This window comes from Trichomonas vaginalis, chromosome V, assembly GCF_026262505.1.
Source record: "Trichomonas vaginalis G3 chromosome V, whole genome shotgun sequence".
Lineage (NCBI taxonomy): Eukaryota > Parabasalia > Trichomonadida > Trichomonadidae > Trichomonas > Trichomonas vaginalis.
This window is the reverse complement of record NC_067207.1, coordinates 28,410,443-28,432,697: the sequence shown is the minus strand read 5'-3', so window position 1 is coordinate 28,432,697 and position 22,255 is coordinate 28,410,443. Positions and strand designations below refer to the sequence as shown.

Here is a 22,255-nt window from a genome sequence, read left to right as displayed (position 1 = left end):
GACTACTTGTTTTAGGTTTTTTCCATTGTGTCATTTACTTATTTGACGTGGCAGAAAAGTACAGAGAATATGAAGATGAACCAATGCCTGCAAATGTTCAGTATATGTACTCGTAAGAGATATTTTTATCTAATATTAAATGGACGCACAGAACTTAGCGAATGCACAGCAACCTGGACAACCAAACCCAGAGAATATTCCAAATGAAGTTAGAATACAAACTGCAATGGCAAACTATGGTCAAGTGCCAACAGATGTACAAATGCAAACTGCCATGTCAAATGACGCTGCGTTAGGTTTGCCACCATGGTATGCAAATATGAGATGGAAAGAGTTTTATACAAACCCTGAAGTGGGATATAAACAACTCTATGCAGATGACGCGAACACAGGAGTTGACCCAGAGTATGTTTTCTACCAGAGGAGAAATAGAATGTATGAGCTCCAGTTAAAGAATGCTATGGAACTCAACAGGAAACGTAAGAGACTAGGCGGACATTAGATTTTTACATATAGTAAAATGGGTTTCTTCAGTAGTATTGGAAACTTCTTTCGAAATGTTGGAAGAGGTATATGGAATGGAATAAAAACCGTAGGAAGAGGAATTTGGAACGGAGTCAAAAATATTGGCAAAAGAGTAGGTCAGTTCGTTGGTATTATACCTAAAGACCCTGAACCAGAAGAGCAAGCTCCTGTTATACAACAGCCTGAACCTGCACCACAGTCTAGTTGGCAACCAAATCCAACACCTCAACCGTATTAAAAAATCATATTTTTACCGTTCGATAGTAGTTGTATATGAAACTAAGTTCTAAGTAAAACGCGTGGTATAATGGAATTATTCTCTTTCTTCCATCTGTAGTAAACCATACTTGAAAGTCTGAAATACTTCCACTCGGTGGTTCATATAGCTTTGTAGGTTTTTCGTAAAAGTCATTTGCCAAGCATAAAAAAGAGTTTTGTGCACCAGAAAATGAAGCATGAACTATAATAGCATCTGAGTCGAAAACATTTTCATATGTTCCATTAGGGTTTTCGACTTCATAAAAGTTCGGGTGTACTGGATATTCTGCAGGCTGATTTAACATCCTCAAAAATCTATACCATGCCAAGTTGTTATATTTTGTAGAAATATAAACGTCTTCTCCAAGGTCTTCTATTCTATTGATTTTAACAGTTGCATTTTTCCTGTCATATATAATATCGAGATGGTACTCTCCTTCGTCAATGTTGTACTGTTTTGCATATTCGAGATAGATATCGTTTATTTTTTCTTGAAAAGCTTGAAGAGTTGTTTCTAAGTTTACAAGCAAACTAACTTGTAAAAGTTTTCCCTGTTCAAATTTCTCATACGTACGTTTTTCTTTGTTATAGTATCGAATTTCAAAAGCGACCGTAAATGGGAAACCATGTATGGCTTCTGAAATGAATTTCATTCTACGAAAGCCAATAGCTTTTGTGACGGATGGGTCTCTTAACCATCTTAAGGGGTAGTCAAAACGATAGCCTTCATGCTTTACGGTCTCTGTCTCAAACTTTTGACCGACGTTAGTAAAAAGTTCATCTAATGGTTTAGTTGTAGCAACTCTTGAATTTTCTTTTTCTATTGAAAGCATATTTTATCTAGAATAAAAATGTCGAAAGAAACAGCGTCTATGAGAGAAATAAAACACAACCGACAACTCATTTTGCAAGCTCTAAATAAGAACACAACAAACTTTTCAAACTATTCTAAGATATCTGAGTCATTGAAAGAAGGAAACTTAAAACTGACATTAAACCCAATGACAGATGAGTTTCTATTTCAAGACAATAGGAACCATACTGTTTGTATAAATCCAACAAAAGGAACTTTAAACGAGAAACCTATAGATGAACTTCTTTTGAAAGCAGATGTTGGCAACAAAGCTGACAAAGAATATGTAGACGATGCAATAGCAAAAGAAGAAGAAAGAGCTAACAAAGCTTATGCAACAAAAGAACATACTCATCCTGAACTAGCAGACAAAACATATGTTGACAATAAAATGTCAAGTGAAGTGACAAGAGCTGAAAACGAATATTCTAAAAAGACTCATACACATACTATATCTGAAATAACAAACTTACAAGAAACCTTAAACAGGAAAAGTGACGTTGGACATACACATACCATTGCAAATATTGCAAACTTACAAGAAACCTTAAACAGGAAAAGTGACGTTGGACATACACATACCATTGCAAATATTGCAAACTTACAAGAAACCTTAAACAGGAAAAGTGACGTTGGACATACACATACCATTGCAAATATTGCAAACTTACAAGAAACCTTAAACAGGAAAAGTGACGTTGGACATACACATACATCTTCTGAAATAACAGACTTAAACGTTAGCCTTGAAAATAAAGCAGATAAAACATATGTCAATGAAATATACCAAAGTTTAGTTGGAACAAAAAATATTGAAACTATTGTTGGTGACTTTTCTGTCAATGAAGAAAATAAATATTTTAGATGGCAGTTGGTACAGTCCTTAGAAAATGGTACACGGTATAAACTCATTCCGAAAAATAACAATGAAATGTATGTAAGCTATAAAAAGAACGATGGTACACAAGTTAAAGTTCCATTAGACAACAACTGTTACTTAAACATATATGGAGACGAACAAAAGAAATATTTAAGAGTTTATGAAATGGCAGATATGACATTGCCTGACCCAGCTCCAGCACCATACTATTATGACTATGGAGATGACGAAAGAACACCACATGTAGATGAACAAAAGCTAACATTATATTTAGATTTTTATAGATATAAAAGATATAATGCAATAGAAAAAACGAGAATAGTATACTATTATACAGATGACAGAAATAAATATTATAGTCAAGACTTTACCTACCCTGAAAACATAAGATTATATTATAAAAAATATTCTGACATGAACCAGAAGAAACCTGAAATAGTTGCACTATATTTTAAGTTCAAAAGAGACAATCCTATAATATCTCATATGTTTGATTTAATGAACCCAGTAGGTTCTATTTACACGTCAATGGAAGCAAGAGGTCCTCAAGCAATGTTTGGTGTTGGTGCATGGGAACAAATAGTCGACAGGTTTTTGTATTGTGCAAACTCTTCAAAGGAAACAGGTGGAAGTAAAACGATTTCAGGTGAAAACTTACCTGCACATAGTCACTACATAGATTTAAGTACATCTCAAGCAGGTTGGCATAAGCATAGATATTGGGATTGGTCAGGAATGACAAAAGGTAAAGGATATGATGTTAAAGACGACGTTAAGTTTGCTATAAATTGTTACTGGGATGACACGCAGGGAGAAGGAAACCATACACATTTCGTTTCAGGATATACGCAAACAACGGGACAGAGTAAAGACTACATGCCACCTTACATGACAGTTTACGCATGGTATAGAATTGCTTAGTCGTCATTTTCAACTTCTTTAGCATATTCGTCTGGAGTTGTCTTATATTTGTTAGGAACTGTCTTTGAAAGTATACCACCTTGAACCTTAACAAGTTTGAAACGAGGTCTGACAATAGTAGTTTTATCTTCTGCTTGCAGTTTGTACATTTTGCCATGTTTGCCTAAAACTTCATAATATTCTCTTGTATACTTTCTTCTATTTTTACGAACACGAATGCGAGTACCTGTCGAGTTCCCATTGTTGTCATAGTCAATAGTATTTTCATATGGGTCGCGTTTAGGTATTTCTATTTTTACTTTGTCACCTTTCTTAAGTTTGAAGCCTGGCATTCTTTCTTGTTTGTCTCTTTTGACTAAACTATTAAATATATAGTCTTTCTCTAAGTCGGGGTTGTTTTTCATTTCTTCGGGGAGTGGTTTCCCAAACCTTTTTGTTTACGGCTATTGTAAATATTTAAAACTTGTCTCATCTTTGCCATGGAGAAGTGTCTATATTTGTCGTCATATGACATTTCATCTACCTCACCACCTTGTGGTTGATTTAAGTCTCTTAAGATTTTTATACAACTGTCAATGACACCAAGAGCAGAATGGTTTTGGTCGACAATGAAATATTGGTTTACATTTTTTGAACGCAGATAGTTTTTAATATCGTCTGATTTGAAAGAACTTTCACAGTCAGATGTCAGTTTTGTTGGATGGTATTTGTCAACGAATATTGTCAAAGCAGTTTTCACATCTAAAATATTTTTGGACTGTAATGGTATGGCTTCACAGTATCTTGTGTTTTGACCGACAAATATTAGCCAGTATGGTGGTCCATCTTCTCTATATCTCGGAATGTTTTCCAAGATATCCATAAACCAAGCATTTGGTGTTGAACTAAAGATTTTTACCATGAGCGCTTTCTTTGTTGCCTTAGAAACATAGGGGTCCTTGTTTGGATTCGTCATTTTTTAACCCATAAGAAATGGGTTTATTTGGCGCATTAGCAGGAGTTGCATCCAGATTTTTGCCCGCAGTGGGAACAATAGCCAGAGGTGTATTTGGAGTTGGAAGGAAGATTTTGAGTACATTAGGTATACTGAAAGAGAAAGCTCAGCCTATTATACAAACTGTACAGAAAGGTTGGGAGGTAGCACGAGATGCAGCAAATCTTATTCCAAATCCTGAAACAAGAGGAAAAGTTCAAGGATGGATGGACAATGTAGGAAGAGAAGCAGGAAACTACTATAACAAAGCAAATGACTACTATAACCAAGCAGGACACTATATGGACCAAGGTGAAAGATTCTTTAACAGAGGATATAACCATGCACAACAGTGGGTAAACAACAACCAACCGCAACCGCCTCAAACGTGGGGAATGTAAATTTTTTTACTGAGATGAAATGAACAATACAGCATTGAGACAAATGGGTTCAAGATGGATTTGTCGACTTCCAGCAGTTACACAACCACGTGTTTGTCAAGTTCTTCCTATACCTCAGGAAGTTTTAGACCGACTTAAAAAACCTAAACAACCAGTTGAAAACAAACCAAACTAAAATTTTTACTGAGATGAAATGACCGAAGAAGTTGAAACGGTAGATTTGACACCAAACAAAAAAGTTCAGAACCATTGTCAAAACCTGTCAAAGAACTTACAGATGAAGAGAAAAATTCAATAATAGAAAGTGCCAGGTCTGGAAATACAAACCCTAACTACAAAGTCACTTTTCATAGAAATGGAACGGCTAGTATCTCAAAAAAGAAACAGACTCTCACAAATAAAATATTGAAGTCTGAAGGAGTTAAAGAGACAACAGATGGAAAAGTATATTTTACCGACGAACAGTTCATTATAGAACATCTCATTGACTTAGAGTCGAAATATTCTAAACTTTACAACAAACACAAAAAGTTGAAAGGAAAACAAAAACAAATGGCATATGATATTTATGAAGATGTTGACGACACAACCATACCTGCAAGTGAAGTAAAGTCAGATGAACCGAAAAGTGGCGAAAAACCAATAGAAGAAGAAAAACCAAAAACTGAAGATAAACCAAAACCAAAGGTTAGTCTCCAGACTAAACCAAGTCAACCTTCATTAGCTGGTATGGGTTGGCGTCAAAGACTTTTGGCAGCTGGTGGTTATGTAAAGTAAAGAAAAAAATATTTTTTTATTTTATTTGAAATGCCCCCATATAGAATGGATAGAAAGTCTGCTAGAAAAAAGCAGAGTTAGAAAGATATGGTTGGAGAGTTTCGAAGAAGTTTAAATATAGGAAGGGAAGACCCATAAAAGTCTATGACAAATTGTCTGGTCTTCGCTACGAAATGGATTTGGAAACAGCACGTGCAAATTATCCAAACAGACTAGAGAGGTTAGAAGAAGAACGTCTTATGGACATGCCTTTCGATGTTAATGAACCGCAAGTTGAAGGACACGACGGCTTTGCCAGATTCTACTGGAAACATGACGAACAATTGCATCCCTTGAGACGGAAAAAAGGTAGTGCAGAGGATGGTCATGCTCCCATGGAAAGAACAAGATATGCATATGAAAAGTATCGCGAAGTTAGAAGTCAAATTGGTTCAGGTCGAACCTTTACAGTAAACTTTGACGAAGGAAAGAACAAAGAAGGCTTCATGGGAGTACTTGCTGCCATTCAAGACGGAAATAAGAAAGGATACAATCTCAGATTGACCATAACAGATTTGGACGGTCATATATACTATGCGCATGGCAATGTCACAACAGCTGCAATGCTTCTTGACGCTTTCAAGACTACAAAGAGAGAACAAATGGTTGACTCCGACTCAGACATTTTGAATGCAATTGAAGGAATTGCAAGTGTCAAGTTCGAATGGTACCAACCTAACCCTCAAGCAGTCAGACAACATGTTTGTTAGATGAGAAATATGAAATTGCATGAAGTAAAAACATTTTTTAAAACAGTATATTTTTACATATATTAAATGTTTCAGGTTGAAAAACAAAGAACAAAAGTAGCAGATACAAAACCGTTAGACTATATCTTTACAAACGCTGGTAGGACTATTTCAGATGAAGAAATTTCATCCGGTGCTTACAGGTTTGACTTTCCAATTCGTTGGCTTCAAAGTCCTTCAGATGCAAAGGCAATAGGATTTAGAAGAGTTTTGTTTTCAAATAGAACTAACGCGTTTATGTTTGCAGTATATTTTCATGGGCAGTATAGAGGTTCTGATGGTCTAATAGACAAATTTGACGAAATGAGAATCTTTACAATTCGTTCAGACGAAAACCTTGAGAAGACTCTAAATGACTTTCAAACTCAAATAAACAAATATTATTGGGAATTGCAAGAAAAATACGACTCTCTACTAAACGGAACTTACTATCTGAAACTAGAATATGACAAGATGAACTCCACAGTTTCATTTCAAAGGATTGAAAATAACCCTCGAAGAAGTACAGAGTTTTTATTTTGGGAAGTAGACAAACGTTCTTGGGCACAATTTCTTCGGTTACTAAACCAGAACGAACCATTACCACCTGACGGTCCGTTTAAATTTATACGCCCACCAACAGATTTGACAGTTTATAGAAACGTGTTTGACCCTCAAAATGTCATGTGTCATGCAAGTTTCAGTTCAAGCAACAATAGTTTTCTATGTATTGGTAAGGACTTTTATGACTTTGCTTCTAAATTCTACGAACCACCTAGTAACAGTTTCTCTGACTTTCAAGTCTGGTTCACAACAAATGGTGTGCAGCATATAATACCATTGTACTATGACTTTTATCTCGAATTGTCTTTCATATACAACTACGGAAAAGTGCTGAAAAAGTATTGAAAAATATATTTTAGGTGAAGAGGTGAGATTTCACCTCTTTTTTCACCTGTTTTTTCACCTCTTGAATTTTCATGAAATTTGTGCTGAATTCGACAAAAATGAGTTTTGGTTGAAAAAAGAGGTGGAGCCAAAAGTGGCTCGACCTCAAAACAAGCATTTTGTGAAGAATATACCAACCCGCGGAAAACAGCGGGTTACTTTTTATACAAAATTCAACAGGTGAATTTTCATGAATTTCCTTAAGATAGAAAAAAATAAAACTAACTTTATTTTTTTAAGTTTGGTCATCCTTCACTGTATGACAAATATACTATATTTTACTTAAAAATATGCAAGCGGCTCATAGCTCAGTGGTATGGGCTACCTCGTTAAAGGCGTCGAAGACCTCGGTTCAAATCCCGATTCGCCCAGGTTTTTTTCCTTTTATGCAGTGAAATTTCATGTACATAGGTTACTTTGGTGTTAGACCCTAGTGAAGAAAATAGAACGATAGGAGTTTACATTTGTAAAGTTGGACGATAAAAATCTCTGCTACTAGCAGTACTGCTACTGTCAGTAAAAGTACTGCTACTGTCAGTAAAAGTACTGCTACTGTCAGAAAAAGTACTGCTACTGTCAGTAAAAGTACTGCTACTGTCAGTAAAAGTACTGCTACTGTCAGTAAAAGTACTGCTAGTTGCAGTAAAAAGGAAAATTTGAGAGGGTTTTCGACGATAAAGTACTGCTACTGTCAGTAAAAGTACTGCTACTGTCAGTAAAAGTACTGCTACTGTCAGAAAAAGTACTGCTACTGTCAGTAAAAGTACTGCTACTGTCAGAAAAAGTACTGCTACTGTCAGTAGCAGTACTGCTAGTAGCAGAGATTTTTATCGTTGTGGTCCGACGGTTAAGCCACAAACGAATGTCCGACGTACCACTCAAAAATATTTTTTTATTTTTATTGTAAGAACAGTATGACAGTCGAAGCAAAAACGTTCACGAACAAATCTAATGGCGAAACATTCACAAAAGGCACTTACAACGGTATTGAAGTCTTACGTAGAGACAAGGATGGTTATATAAATGCAACAAAGATGTGTCAGCAGTTTAGGAAAGACTTTAGAAGGTTGTTGGAAAATAAGTCCTGGGAAGAGTATTTTGAGGCATTTTGTGAAGAATATACCAACCCGCGGAATTCCGCGGGTTGCTTTTTATACACAGTTCATGCAGGAATTCCTGATGAAATCAAACAGGTTAGAGGAACGTATGTAGACCCAAGACTTGTAAACTATATAGCAATGTGGGCTTCTCCAAAATATTGTATAGCAGTTGGAAAAATTTTGGATTCCATAGACAAGAAAGTTCATGAGAAGTTAGATGAAGAAGAACTTGAAGATACAGTAGAAAATGCTAAACCTTTGTTCGAAGAAGAAGTTAGAAAAATGCATGAAAAACAAATAGAACATGAACGTGAGATATGTTCTGGTTATAGAGACTCGCCATACGAACTAGACCAATGGGAACAAGAAGATTTAAAGAGAGAATTTAGAGAATATGAACTCGCTAAGATAGCATTAGAAGCTGCAGAAGAGAGGTTAAAAGCTTGGGGTTGTTTTGTACAAAAATATTGTGAGTAAATGAACCATTTTTTTCGACAAAAAATATTTTAGGTGAAGAGGTGAGATTTCACCTCTTTTTTCACCTCTTTTTTCACCTCATGAATTTTCCCGAAATAAAAAATAAAGTTGGTTTTTTTAAAAAAATATTTTTTTATTTTTATTGTAAGAACATGTTAGCAACAACAGCACCAAACTCTTTAGTCATGAACCCAACTTCAATGTTAGTAGAGATGAAAAGCTTCATTCCTTCTTCATATACTTTCGAAACAGAAATCCAGAAGATAAAGCAAGAACTTCTCCAAGGAGATTTAGATTGCACTGCGAAAGATGAAACAAATGAACAGTATCTTTATGAAATGCAGGATATTATTGACCATCTACCTAAACTTCCTGAAATCCAACAACAAAAACTCACTATTCCAGAATTCGATGAAATAGAAGTCAAAGCAACTGACTCAGTAGAAATAAAGAAGTTCATACGAAAGGTTAACTATGAGTTTCTTGGATTTCATTGCAACCACAAAGTCATGGACAAAGATTGCGATATGGTATATAAGAACATCTCTGACATATATAAATCTGGGGAGTTTAAGACCTACGACAACTTTGTTTCGTTAGTTGCAAAATGTGTTTGGGAAATAAGAGATAAAGATAGTAGGGGTAAGGTATGGAACGAACAAATAAAACCCGCTATGTTCGAGATGAAGAGAGCAATTGACGCCTTAGTTGTTTTAGCAGGTCAAATTTCAATGTATAACGCAAAAATGAACCCGCAATGTTCAAAATGTAAGGCAGCGATGAGGAAATATAACTACTCCGTCAAAGAGATAGAAAGAATGAGAAACGACTATGCAGATTTAAAGAAAGAAGCAGAAAAACCAGCAGAAGATAAAATGGACATGTTAGAATTTCTGAACAAAAACTATCCAACAGCAGAAGATTTCCTTCTTTCAGATGTCAAGAAGAAGTATAAAGAAACCTTCGGCATAGTTAAAACATTCGATGTACTAAAAGAAAGAAATAGAAGCTACGAAATTGTTTAGGATTTCAAATATACATCATACAATTCATGTAAAACGCTTATAAAATAACTGAGGTGAAAAAACAGGTGAAAAAAGAGGTGAAATCTCACCTCTTCACCTAAAATATATTTTTGGGTCATTTACGCTCATTACGAAGAAGTTTTGACAAAACATTTACGATGAAATCATGAAAATTCATGAGGTGAAAAAACAGGTGAAAAAAGAGGTGAAATCTCACCTCTTCACCTAAAATATATTTTTATTGAATTCAGCAACAAAATTCATGAATTTCCTTAAGACAGAAAAAAAAAGTTAGTTTTTATTTTTTTTATTTTTTTTATTTTGTATGTAAGAACAGAAATGTTAAACATTGAGTTTGAAACAGTTAGAAAGATAGACAATGACACCAAAATGGTTAGAATTGGTGATTTAAACGTAAGATACTCAAAGAAATACAACAAATATTCTTTGTCAGACATTCTAACACTATCTGAAAAGAAAACATCCCGACTGGGTTAGAAATGCTTCAACTCAGAAAATTTTGACAAGAAATCCTGAGCTTATGATATCGGTAAGATTCTATGGAACAAGAGCATATCTCATCGACAAAAGTCTTATACCAGTAGTTTTGTTCTGGATTGACCCAGTTGTTGGATATAACTTCATAACATATGGTTCATTCGATACTGAACGTTGCAGTGAAGGCTTACTTTACATCGTTCAGAAACCGAAGGACTTCAATACAAAGAGATATAAGATAGGAAGAACATTTAATATAACTCAAAGATATGACTCTACAGTCAATAGAGTTAAGGTTGCGTTTGTTAACGATATGAGAGCTGCTGAAACAGAACTACTTGAAAAGTTTGAGAAAATGTATGGTGCTCCCATAAAAGGTAAAGAAACGTTTGAAGTAGATGAGATAGATAAAGCTATAAAATTATTTGACGAAGTTGCTGAAAAATACATGTAAAGCGTTTATTTTTGGTCTTTTATACAAGATAGAAAATAACGCTAATTTTATTTTTTTTTATTTTTTTATTTTGTATGTAAAGACAGATATGTCAACAACAGAGAACACAACAACTGCTATCGTTCATGAAGCCATAAGTGAAGAATACGAGTGGGTTCAGTTTAACAAACAGTTACGTCTCATTCGTTCGGTCAAAGATGACATGTACCAAATGCAAAGTATTTTGACAGCATGTTTTGCACCAGATACTAAGGTTCCTAAAGACTGGTTTAGGAACCAAAGCACTATTGAACTATTAAATGAAGCACAGCGAGACAGACTTTTTTCTGAAAATCGTGAAGAACAGCGAGTGGGAGAAAAACCCCAGTCGCCAAAACTCTATGAAAATCGTGAAAAATTGCGAGTGGGAGAAAAACCCCAGTCGCCAAAACTCTATGAAAATCGTGAAAATTTGCCAAATGGTTTGAGAGGTTGGTATGTACATAGACTTCTTGTAAATGCTGTTGCAATGTGGGCTTCACCTCGTTACGCTTGGTATATTTACAGACTTCTTGACGAACTTCATAGACAAGAACGTGAAGAGCTAGAGAACAAGCTTGAAGCAAAAGACAAAAACATACAGAAAAGAATACCACGTTCGGTACCAAAAGGAAAGGAAAAGAACTATAAGTATATGATTTACACTGAAGAGATGGAAAATGAAGAAGACAGAGATATGGTTATGTTGCATTTAGTCAGAAGAAACAACAAAAGCTTTTACGACCTTGCTAAGATTTACAAATCTGACAGAAATTGGTTCTATCGCGAAAACTTACCGATTTCAATGACACCAAATGAAGATGTTAAACAGATAGTTCAAGATACGTTACCTCAAACACTATGATATGAAAGGTTGTACAATACTTACATTCAAAGAAGATTTGCCATTGTTAAAGGAAAAAATAACAGAGTATTTTGACAACTTCAAAGAGGAAGAGTAAATGAACTCTTTATTTTTCAAGCTTGACTTTTTACAATTTGAACTTTGTTTGCGTAGATATGAATTCTGAAAGAAGTATGAGGGTCTTGTATGACTTTGTACTTCTCCCATAGTTCATGTCTGTCAAACTTACCTGCCATGGACTCTTTCATAAGTTCCATGAAATCGTCTTCGGACAATCCAGGGAAAAGTATGATATCAGTAAGTATTCTTTTAACATCCTTACTTAAACTCTTTGCTGTCTGTACACATATTACGACTGAGATGTTAAAGTGTCTGAGCTTCTTAAGAATTCGACACATGTCTTGTTCTCTATTCTTTAACAAAGGATGAGAAGCAAAGTCATCTAAGATAAAAGACATCTGTGAGGGTAAGTCTTCCAATCGTAAGATTGCAATTTCTTCGAAATGTATTCTATCTCTTTCTGTTTGTTTCTGAAGTGTTTCTTCTCTAATATTCTCTGCATTTCCTCATTTGGGTCTTTAAACTTCGAATTGACATACTCATTTATAGCATTGTACTTCAAAACTCTTCTTTGGTACTTCTTTATCCAATCTAACAACTCAGAGTCTTTTATACATACTAACTTAGACTTCTTTATAATATCTTTGAACGAATTGACGGTTTGGTCAAATTGACCCGAAGTACTACAAATGACAACTAACTCATAGAATGGGTTCTTCTCATCTAGTTCTTGTTGTTGTGCAGCCATTTTAAGATAAGTGAAAGTCTTACCCGACCCAGGTGGTGCAATTAGACCTGTTATACCATTCTGAGCAAATAAGAACTTGTCATGTATGGGTTTTATCTGAGCATTTTCCAACTTCCTCTTGTTCTTCTTCAAAACATTCTCAAATTTCTTGTCAATGTCAGCAAACTTTTTTTCTAACATATTTTTAGAAAAATTAAAATTTTTATCTTTTAGAAAATGTCTAGCGATTTCGCTATCTATATTCGAGACAAGCTTTTCGACTCTAAAACTTCTGTCGACCATAAAATCTTACATAGTGTAAACAAGAAAGGTGAATTTGTTCTAAAGTTCTGTTTCTGGGAATATGACAAGAACCATAAAACATTACAAAGAGCAGTCTTAAAATTTGTCAATGACAGACTTGTTGACAGAGATGACGCCGATTGGAAAGATGAAGTCCAACAAAAGTTCTTAGAATGCAAAGAAGACACATGCGCTGTTCTTGAAGATGAAATAGAAAACAGAATAGAAGAGCTATTAAAGGACAAAGACCTTTTACATAAATATGGTTGCGCCAAATTTGACATAACTCCACCAGAGAAGAAGAAGAAGAGAGAAAAGAAAGAAAAGAAAGTAGAAGAAGAGAAGAAAGAACCTGAACCAGTTCCAGAGAAGGTGAGATATGACATGTAAAAATAAAATTTTATTTTTAGAACATTTCTGGGTCAATGTCAATGTTCTCTTCCTCTTTAGGAGCAAACACTGGCTTAGACTCTAAAATCTTTTTACCCAATTTACCTTGAACTTCAACTATCTTAGACTCATAATATTCATAGTCGTCTGCTTTCTTTGGTTCATAAGGTATAACAAGTTTGTATGCTTTGCCTTCTTTAAGGTTTGAGAACCTTCTGTCAAAATTTTCTTTGACTGCTAACAAACCTTCTATGTCTAAGTCTTCAAATTTCGCACCATTTTTAGTCACAATAGCAAACTTAACGGGTTCGATGTTCCAAACTTTGTCAAATGTAGACTTTTCAAAATGGTAGAAGTAAACATTCAAATAAGCGAATGGGTCTAGTTCTTCTTTAAGTCCTGACATATATTTGTTGACTGAAATATATTTCGTCATCTTTTCTATCGGATAAAAAAAATATTTTTTTATAAAAAACGTTTTAAAATGGTATGCCATATAGCTTCTTGAATTTGTTAAGACGTATTTGAACGCGTTTTCCATCTGTATCTCTAGCGTTTACATAAGCATAGCCTTCCTTAGTAAAATATACTTGTAATTTTCTATAGTTTACGCCGGTATAAAAGTAGAAAGAGTCTTGTTCTTCGCTATAGTAGTAAAACTCAAACGTATGCTTACCATAGTCTGTAATTTCAATTGCTTCATCTTCTAGTTCGTCGACAAATTCGAATACTATATCTCCAAATTTGCCTTTGTTCTTATTGTTTTAGAACGAGTAACCCAACGCAAGTTTTCAAGTCTATTGTCATTTCTTATATGGTTTATATGGTCTACAAAAGGTAAATTGTTAGGATTCGGTATAAAATGAGTTGCAATGACAATATGTTTAAATAGTTTTTTCCACTCATCTTCATCCTAGCATATCCGTTATTTTGCTCCCATTCGCTTAAAACTCTTTTTGTCTCTTTTTTTCTGACTTCAAATGACTCACAACAGTGAATTTCATATTTCTCATCTAACAAACAAGTTTCCCAACGGTCTTCTCCAACAAACTCAGCGTACATTTCAAATAAAATAAAAATATATATTTTTTATAAAATTTACTCAGAAAAATTTTTCTTTGTATATACGCCGTTCTGAACATCTAAAAGACTTTTGACATTTGCCAAGAATGTACGTTTAGAAGCTGCCATATAACCATACTCTTGACAATATTGTTTATACGAATCGTACAATGACCTTTCATCTAAACACTCAAAGTTAGTCTCATCTATAAACAGTTCATATACACTCTTGTTTGCTTCTAACAATGTTTGTCTTTCTTCGGTATGTGGAATTTGTCTTGGATTGAACTTAGAAATATCTAATGTCATGAAATATGAGAACAAGTGGTTGTAAAAGTTAGGTGTCAAAGTTTCTGCTAAGTCGTCAAAATATTCTGTATCTTGCATATGAGCTTCTGACGTTCTGACAACTACATATCTTCTGTCAGAACTTTCTAACTTCATCGGAACAGAATTGTTTGAAACCATAATGAAGTTTGCAACATTTTCACAAACTCTTTGGTCTTTATACTTTCTTTCAACAACTCCAACTTTGTCTGTTATAAGACTCTTCAAAGCATCTGAGTTCAAAACTTTTGTTGTATCTATACTTTGAAGTTCATTGCAAACTATAAGTTTCATATTCTCTATTGAGGAGTTAAACTTGCCACAGATGTTTTCTAAGTTTGTCATATTCGGATTCGAATAGCCCTCTAACAGTTTGCACAAGATATCTGTAAAGAATGTGTTCTTACCTGTTCCTTGTTTTCCAATTATAATGAGAGCAGTTTCATTTTTAGCACTTGGATGTTGTAAGATGTTTGCAAACCAACATAAGATATACTCATAGACTCTTCGTTTCCATTGCATATAATTTCTTTGACATGGTCTAACCAAGCTTCTATAATATTTTCTTTCCATTCTACTTGTTCGTATTTATATCCAGTGAAGATAGAATAGAAGTTTGGAGAAGGTGTATAGAACTTTATACCTCGAACTGAAAAATCTTCTAACTTTGACAATAAGATATCCCAAGCATCTAACATCTTCATTCCAACTTGTACGACTTTTATTTTCTTAAGTTTCTGTCTACATTCTTGTTCTGAAACTATTGTTGCTCTTGGTTTGTTAAAGACAACATCCCATTCTTTCATGACATAACATTCTGGGGCAGAGTCAACATAAATGACTAAACGTTTCAAATTCTCGACTGCTTTGTTATAGTCTCGAAATGGACACATATTTCTGAACGCTTGGAAGTCATAAAAATCTGAAACGTCTATTCTGTACATTTTTATAAAAATAAAAAAAATATTTTTTTTATTCTTGACTTTGTTGTTGCATTTGTTCCATTTGTTCCATTTGTTGCATTTGTTGTTCTTGAGCTATTTGTTGTTGAAGTTGTTCTTGTAGTACAATACTTTCACCAGTTGCATCTTCCAATTCGAAACTTTCTGCCGTCATTGACAAATACATAGGACATAAAAGTTTTACAGGAACAAAGTTTGCGTCGACTAAGGTTAAGTTTATGTTTGCTAAAGTGTTTGAGTTTACTAAAGCTGAAAACTCTGCATTCGAATGAACAATAGGCAAACCAGCAGAGAAAGTGTTGTTTATACGCATGAGTATCTTTTGGTCATAGTAGTTTCTGTCGACATTCGAATAGCACTTTGAACCTAAGTTTGAAACAATATATAAAATAGGTGTACTTAAAGTCAATGGAACAGACATTCCTTGTATGACACCTTTTCCTGTTATAGGAAACTGTTGGTAGTAAAAACCAGATATAAGTTTTGTATTATAGCTCATATCGTTTATACTAAACTCAGTCGGACATCCAAACATAATGAAACCTGCTCTAGTTGCAGCACATGTTACATCCGTCCTTAAAGTATTAAATAAGTCAACAAAACCTGTTGGTGGTATATCTGAGTAAGTATCTTCAAAGAAGTATTTTTTACCATTCACAACAAAAAGTCTTCTGGTGTCAAAAAGCAAAACAGGCTTTAGTCGTCATCGTGTTTAAGGTCAGTTTACAATATCGTCCTTGAGGACTTTGTAAGTTTGTTGTTATAGAATTATATGACTCAGGGTTTTTAGTCGTAATAGTATAAACCACTATGTCTTCTGCCATTTACTTAGCAAGTAAATTTTAATGAAATGTTGTGGTCGTCAAATATTTTTATGACGTCTGGGAAACTATATTTTAAGTTCAACGTTTCACCTCCTTTCATAACGTATATCTTGTCAATGACATTATATGAAACACCACAGCAACTAATGTCGGGTTCTATTTCTTTGATGTTTATATCGTCTGCCTCTGTCAAAAGTTTCAATAGTTCTTTCAAGACTTCATGAGGTGCAATGACATATGAGTTCACTTTTACAGGGTTGTGTTCGACCAAGTTTAACATTATACCCAAAGCCTGACAAATCTTCTCCTGAGTTTTAAGTTTGTCTTTAAGTTGTTGGTAGTCGTTTCGAATATCTGCAACAGAACTTAAGTCTCTGCTAACTTCAGGGTATGTTGGTTGTTCTTTTACAGGAACTATTGTTATACCATCTTGGTCTTCGTATGGTTTCCCCACTTCAACATCTCTTTCTTTGACATTGACAACAACACTTTGACTGTTTGTTTGAGTTGGTGAATTTAACTTCACATCTGCCACCGCCATTAAACCTTTTGAAACACTTACGCTTCTATTTTTCGGAAATGACATTTTACTTAGAATAAAAAGATGGACGTATTCGAGTATCTCTTCGAATTGAAGCAGAACAAAGTTTACACACACAAACAATACAAGTTCATTGATAGAATAGTTCTTTATACAAACAATGGTAAATGTTATAGAATAGCAATATTTGCTGAACCAAAATATTTCCATAAAGCAAAGAAAGTTGGTATAACTGAAATGGTGAAAGTTCTTGACGTTGACAAAAATATAACAACAAAACTTACAGATATTTCTAAAGGTAAGTTTATCTTACAATTTTATGTCAAAACTGGCGTACTGTCAATATTTGACGGAGAGAAGTCAGTTCAAGAACAACTTACTGACCTGCTGCCAAAATCTGCTCGATGGAAGCTGTCGTTATGCCAATCTGAGGAGCCCCAGCAGGTTTCATCGAACGAATTTTCAAAAGAGCATCTTCCGTGAAAAGTGCTATTGGTTTTGTAAAACTTCTTTGCTTTCAATTCATTTGGACCGTCTCTGTCACCAGTATATTGTATTTGAACTGTACCAACAGTTGAAATACCACCCATAAAGTCTTCTGAGTCAGCAAATGGAATGCCAAGCCAAAAGTTTGAACGGTCTCCATTTGTATATTGAGTTTTTTGACCTCCTGTATGAGTCCATACTTTCACATATGGCATAATAGAACTTTGCATTTCAGGGTTAATGGTTGTTGTGAAGTTGTTGTTAAAGTTCATAGCATCTAATGTCAAGTTGTATGACCTCATATCTTCAACTGTAGAATATTCTTCTCTTGGATAATATTTGCCATCTATGTTTATATGGTATTTAATACCAGGGTTGTAGAAGCAAGAATAGTCATTTATAGTTCGTCTGAACAGTACAAACATAGTATCTGCATGTTTCATTGCAGTTGTTAAAGCAATATCTGTTCTTGCACCTGGGTCAGCACTTTGGTTTCCAACTTCACCTGCAAAGTCTTTGACAGATATTTGGTGTATAGGGAACATAAGTGGAACTGCAATATATTTGGCAGCTAAAGCATTTGAAATATCTGGGTCCAACATATAAACGGCAAGTCTGCTTTCTATTCTCTTGCATTCAAACTGTTCGCATGTGAACTTAACTGGGTCCCAAGCAGTTCCAGCAGCATTGAAATAATAGTTTACTTCAGTGTTGAAGTTTGAGAAACCAAAGTCTAAGTCAACTTTGTCTTTGCAAAAGTCGGCGAATGACGTTTGATTTGCTCCCTTTACGTCTGTAAGAGTGAATGGGTCTTGTGTTGGTGCAATGACTAAGTTATTTTTGCTTGGAGTAAGTTCGATAGAAATTTTTCCTGCCCAGTTTGGCAAGTATCTTAAAAACCTGAAGATGAGGAAAGATGACAAAGGAACTCTAAGTTTCAGTTTTACTTTGGTTACTGCTGCTGCATTTTGTCCAGAAAGGTCAACATAAACTCCTGGAACGTTAGGGTCAAGTCTTCTTATTTTCTCAATAGTTGCATACTGGTCTGTTTGTTCTCTAGCTTGTGGTTGTACTGAGTTTCTCAAAGCGAACCATTCATAGTTTGCCCATGTTACTGTTTGAACTAAGTCAGAGTTAGAATATATCTTATATCCCATGAAAACTTCTGGAGCATATTGGTATCCGACATAGAAAATTCCATTGCAACCTTTCTTGTCAGACAACTTGGCAGAAGGTTTTATTTCAATGTCTTGTTCCACGTATAAGAAAGAGTTGTCAATAGAAATAATATGAAACCTGTCGCAAGCAATATCTACTGTTGTTGAAGAACCTTCTCCAAACTCACCTACGTTTCCATAAGAAACAGCAGTTGTATATTCGTAAGTTCCAGGAACTATTTCTGACCTTCTAATGGCATTGTCGCATTCGTTATACCATTCGGAAACATTTCCATTCATAGCATCCAAAACTGTTGGCGTTATATTCTGAGCGGCGTACATTTCATATGAGTAAAAATATAGAATAGTTGGATTTATATGTCATAATAGAACCCACGTGGACCAAGCTTTACTTTCTTCCTGACTGAGTTTTTAACTCTTCTTTTTCCTTCATTGCCCTCTGCTTGAAGTTGTTGCATCTTTGCATTATGTTCATCTAGTATGTTGCAAATTTCCCATGTCCTTTTTGCCTTTTGGCTCTGGTCGCCCATCTCAGGTAACCTATATCCTAGAAAGAGTTTGTCATAGTCTGTATTTGAGTCTTCGCGTATTGTTTGCATGACTCTGTCCTGAGTTTCCGGTTCAAGCTCTTCAAACAGTGCCTGTCCATATGGAATATGCTCGTTTCCAAATATATGTTTTTGTAGCCATTCTGGTTTTCTTTCCATGTTACCAACTATATCTTTTGTGAATGGGAAAGCTTCTACCCAATGTTTCAGTCTTGCGTCATTTATTTCTGTAGTTGGTTTTATTTTGTCAAGGAACATGTTTTTCAATACTAACATTTCATTTGGTACTGTCCATTTGAGTTTTCTTAAATATTCATCCCTTCTCAGTTCATTGTCTGCAAAGTAAGTTTTTATGACATTTGTAAACTTTCGTTTGCAAGGTCATGTACAATAGGTTCTCTTCCTTCTCTCTCCCTAACTTTCTTTCTAAACTCTTCACCAAATATACCATCTCTATGGTTTGTGTAGTTCTTTGAGATAAATGTTCTAGAACGTCAGGTTTATATTTCCATCAGCCATGTTCATTTCATACTGGTCCAAAATATCTGCATCTTTCATATCTTTCAATGGCATTAAAGCCGCGCTTAAAATACCAGCTATATCTGGTTCACCATTGACTTCCATTGCGTCTACAACTTCTTGGAATTGAGGTTGTAAGTTTATGAACACCTATCCGGGTTAGCTTTTGACCCCATCTCATTGTCGTTCCATCGTCTGCAGAAACAAAAGTAGGTTTGTTTCCATCTTGGTTAGGTTCTGAATGAACTTTAAACAATGTTTCATTTCTATATGTTTTCTTGAAATTTAACCTTTTATCTTCACCGAGTTCATCCGAAGATTGAACGTTAAATGCTCGTAAGTAAAAAGGGTTGTTGTATTTGTGTACATTTTTTTTCAGTTCTTCCATTCTATGCTGGATATTTTCATCTGGTGTTGGAGTCTTTTGTATGTCGGCAAACATTTTTCGATATTCTTCTACTATGTCAGCCGAATTTTTTTTAGACTCTTGGAAATATTCCATATTCTCCGCATACTCTTGTTGAGGGTCAAGATTTTTCGGCTGTTCCAAATCTTCATCTAGTTCTGTGAGGTTAGTTTCCAAAGGAGTGACTTGTTCGTTTCCTTCAGGCTCTTCTAGCTGTTGTTGCTGAACTATTTCTTCCATGTCTGGTTGTATCTGAACTATTTCTTCCTGTGGAGTTTCTTGTACCTCATCTGCTGGCATTTCATATATTCCGAGACCGTTTTTAACAATTTCCCTATCTACGTCATCCGCATTCATAAGCTTTTGTTCTTTCGTTCCGTCTCTATTTTTTACGCGTTTCATGACGAAAGTTGAATTGTCATTTAGCTCTGACATCAAATATCTCGGAGTAAATTCATCCATGTCATTTGGATGATATGCTATTAAATCATATCCCTTAGCGAGCTTGTATTTTCCAGGTTTGAAATTATATCCCCTTTGGTGCTGAGCCATAAAGCTAAATAGGTTCGGGTCAGTATTTCCATCCTTGAACTTTCCAATAGCTTCTTTATATCTGTCACTAAAGTCAACAGTATCTGGGAAACCACACTCTTCTTTAAGCATTTTTAAGAATTCTTGGTTTCCTTGTTCTCTACTTCTTTTATGTCCTTGTTCTGTTTGTGGTTGTTGTTGTGCAGGGTTTTGAACTGTTGGTTGTTGTGTTGGTTGTTGTGCTGGATTTTGAACTGTTGGTTGCTGTGCTGGTTGTGGAGGTGGTTGTTGTGTTGGTTGTTGTGCATGCCTGTGTCTGTGTCCATGTGACGATGTAAATGTTCTAGGTAGTCCTGGTGCAGGTGCTTCTCTTGGAGGGTTTGGTGGTATATAAATTCCACCAGCTGGCACATATGTTCCATCTGCAGCGTAATGTCCTACCTGACTTTTCGTTCTTAAGAAAGCATTTACTAGGTCTGTTTTGGTCTGTTGTAACTCTTTTTCTTGACTTTTCACAACAGTTGCTCTAACGGCGTCATAGGCACTTTGAACTGCCTGTCTCGTTGCTGCGTCTGTTATTTTCGTCATATTTTGTGCTACTTCTTTTAACTCTTTGTCGAAACCTTCAGACTTCAGTTTCTTTCCAGATGAGAAATCGTTCACTTGTTTCACCTTACTATGAAGAGCTTCGAAAGCGTTCTTAAAGTCAGCATTTGTTAAAGCTTCATTTGAACTATCTTCATCCGCTTGTATTTTTGTCCTTATTGACCCTATGAGTTGGGCTGCTTTAGCGTTGGCTTGGGCATCTAACCAGTCATTGTTAGCTTTTATATATTCTGCGCTTTTCATTGCCTTTTGCATAGCCGCGTCGTTATTTTTACTTTCTTGTGCTAAGTTTTCATACTGTACGGTTTGGTTTTGCAACTGTAAAAGTTTTTCTGCCTTTACATTTGCTTCAACTTCTTTTTTATACTCATCGCTATCCATATATGTCTTCAGGGCTTTTTGTTTTATCTCTTCATCTTTCAGTATTTTATATTGAGTAGTATGGTTTTTCAAATTTATGACATCTTGTTCCATTTTTGCTACTTCTGCTGCTTTTTCTGACACTTTTTTCGCATATTCCTCTGTACTTAGTTCTTTCAGTTGTTCTTCTTCTTCTTTTCTCTACGTTTAACTCATTGAGTTTCTTTGTGTGTCTGTCATATTCTAGTTTCTTTTCGTTTTCACCTATTTGCTTCTGTATGTCTATGTTTGACTTTTTGACATCTGCTATTTGATTTTTGAGTGAACTCAAATTCATTTGACTTTGAGGGTTATAGGCTGTTCCGTCTGCAGCTCCACCATAGCCTGCCATTTTCGCTAAAAGTGCCGCTCTTAAACCTCCACTCTGTGCACCAAGAACTCGGTTTAAAAGCATAGGATTGCTTGACATTTGTTGCAACATAGTGGGGGTCATTCAGCATTTGTTGTTGCAACTGTTGTTGTGGTGTCAGTTTTACTATTGGATGTTTCAATGCTCTCTTCCTCTTACGTATATTCTTACGTAGCTTACGTGGCATTTTAAGTGAAGTTAAAAAGCGGTGTATGTTATTGGAGGCGTTTAAGATGTTTGACCTTTGCTGGAGCAAAGTCACTTCTGTTGGAAACA

General features: G+C 35.1%; 15 protein-coding genes and 3 pseudogenes across 18 annotated transcripts, besides 1 other annotated feature; 9 read left to right on the top strand and 9 right to left on the bottom strand.

The window, feature by feature from the left end:
• Positions 1-22,255: part of a mobile genetic element that runs on past both edges of the window.
• On the top strand, positions 140-502 carry TVAGG3_0419030 (uncharacterized protein; the record flags this gene model as incomplete). Its single annotated transcript, XM_001299102.2, has 1 exon — positions 140-502. The coding sequence occupies one exon, from the start codon at positions 140-142 to the stop codon at positions 500-502; it is 363 nt and encodes a 120-aa protein (XP_001299103.1).
• Positions 768-1,616, bottom strand: TVAGG3_0419020 (uncharacterized protein; the record flags this gene model as incomplete). Its single annotated transcript, XM_001299100.1, has 1 exon — positions 768-1,616. One exon carries the CDS (start codon positions 1,614-1,616, stop codon positions 768-770), a length of 849 nt encoding a protein of 282 aa, XP_001299101.1.
• TVAGG3_0419010 (phage tail repeat-like family) lies at positions 1,635-2,380 on the top strand (the record flags this gene model as incomplete). Its single annotated transcript, XM_001299099.2, has 1 exon — positions 1,635-2,380. A coding segment is annotated over one exon (746 nt), but the record flags the coding sequence as incomplete, so codon positions are not given.
• Positions 3,434-3,841, bottom strand: TVAGG3_0419000 (uncharacterized protein; the record flags this gene model as incomplete). The annotated part of the gene is made up of 1 exon (XM_051233360.1): positions 3,434-3,841. The coding sequence occupies one exon, from the start codon at positions 3,839-3,841 to the stop codon at positions 3,434-3,436; it is 408 nt and encodes a 135-aa protein (XP_051103090.1).
• Positions 4,410-4,811, top strand: TVAGG3_0418990 (uncharacterized protein; the record flags this gene model as incomplete). Its single annotated transcript, XM_051233359.1, has 1 exon — positions 4,410-4,811. One exon carries the CDS (start codon positions 4,410-4,412, stop codon positions 4,809-4,811), a length of 402 nt encoding a protein of 133 aa, XP_051103089.1.
• TVAGG3_0418980 (uncharacterized protein) lies at positions 4,831-4,986 on the top strand (the record flags this gene model as incomplete). The annotated part of the gene is made up of 1 exon (XM_051233358.1): positions 4,831-4,986. One exon carries the CDS (start codon positions 4,831-4,833, stop codon positions 4,984-4,986), a length of 156 nt encoding a protein of 51 aa, XP_051103088.1.
• TVAGG3_0418970 (uncharacterized protein) lies at positions 6,404-7,264 on the top strand (the record flags this gene model as incomplete). The annotated part of the gene is made up of 1 exon (XM_051233357.1): positions 6,404-7,264. One exon carries the CDS (start codon positions 6,404-6,406, stop codon positions 7,262-7,264), a length of 861 nt encoding a protein of 286 aa, XP_051103087.1.
• TVAGG3_0418960 (uncharacterized protein) lies at positions 8,218-8,880 on the top strand (the record flags this gene model as incomplete). Its single annotated transcript, XM_051233356.1, has 1 exon — positions 8,218-8,880. One exon carries the CDS (start codon positions 8,218-8,220, stop codon positions 8,878-8,880), a length of 663 nt encoding a protein of 220 aa, XP_051103086.1.
• TVAGG3_0418950 (organellar and viral DNA polymerase type B) lies at positions 9,033-9,791 on the top strand (the record flags this gene model as incomplete). Its single annotated transcript, XM_051233355.1, has 1 exon — positions 9,033-9,791. A coding segment is annotated over one exon (759 nt), but the record flags the coding sequence as incomplete, so codon positions are not given.
• On the top strand, positions 11,060-11,837 carry TVAGG3_0418940 (annotated as a pseudogene). Its single transcript has one exon. A coding segment is annotated over exon 1 (778 nt).
• Positions 11,854-12,728, bottom strand: TVAGG3_0418930 (annotated as a pseudogene). Its single transcript has one exon. A coding segment is annotated over exon 1 (875 nt).
• TVAGG3_0418920 (uncharacterized protein) lies at positions 12,765-13,220 on the top strand (the record flags this gene model as incomplete). Its single annotated transcript, XM_051233354.1, has 1 exon — positions 12,765-13,220. One exon carries the CDS (start codon positions 12,765-12,767, stop codon positions 13,218-13,220), a length of 456 nt encoding a protein of 151 aa, XP_051103084.1.
• Positions 13,237-13,626, bottom strand: TVAGG3_0418910 (protein of unknown function, DUF4108 family; the record flags this gene model as incomplete). Its single annotated transcript, XM_051233353.1, has 1 exon — positions 13,237-13,626. The coding sequence occupies one exon, from the start codon at positions 13,624-13,626 to the stop codon at positions 13,237-13,239; it is 390 nt and encodes a 129-aa protein (XP_051103083.1).
• Positions 14,319-14,882, bottom strand: TVAGG3_0418900 (Poxvirus D5 protein-like family; the record flags this gene model as incomplete). Its single annotated transcript, XM_051233352.1, has 1 exon — positions 14,319-14,882. A coding segment is annotated over one exon (564 nt), but the record flags the coding sequence as incomplete, so codon positions are not given.
• On the bottom strand, positions 15,582-16,395 carry TVAGG3_0418890 (annotated as a pseudogene). Its single transcript has one exon. A coding segment is annotated over exon 1 (814 nt).
• On the bottom strand, positions 18,315-18,921 carry TVAGG3_0418880 (uncharacterized protein; the record flags this gene model as incomplete). The annotated part of the gene is made up of 1 exon (XM_051233351.1): positions 18,315-18,921. A coding segment is annotated over one exon (607 nt), but the record flags the coding sequence as incomplete, so codon positions are not given.
• TVAGG3_0418870 (protein of unknown function, DUF4106 family) lies at positions 18,954-19,130 on the bottom strand (the record flags this gene model as incomplete). Its single annotated transcript, XM_051233350.1, has 1 exon — positions 18,954-19,130. The coding sequence occupies one exon, from the start codon at positions 19,128-19,130 to the stop codon at positions 18,954-18,956; it is 177 nt and encodes a 58-aa protein (XP_051103080.1).
• Positions 20,153-21,192, bottom strand: TVAGG3_0418860 (protein of unknown function, DUF4106 family; the record flags this gene model as incomplete). Its single annotated transcript, XM_051233349.1, has 1 exon — positions 20,153-21,192. A coding segment is annotated over one exon (1,040 nt), but the record flags the coding sequence as incomplete, so codon positions are not given.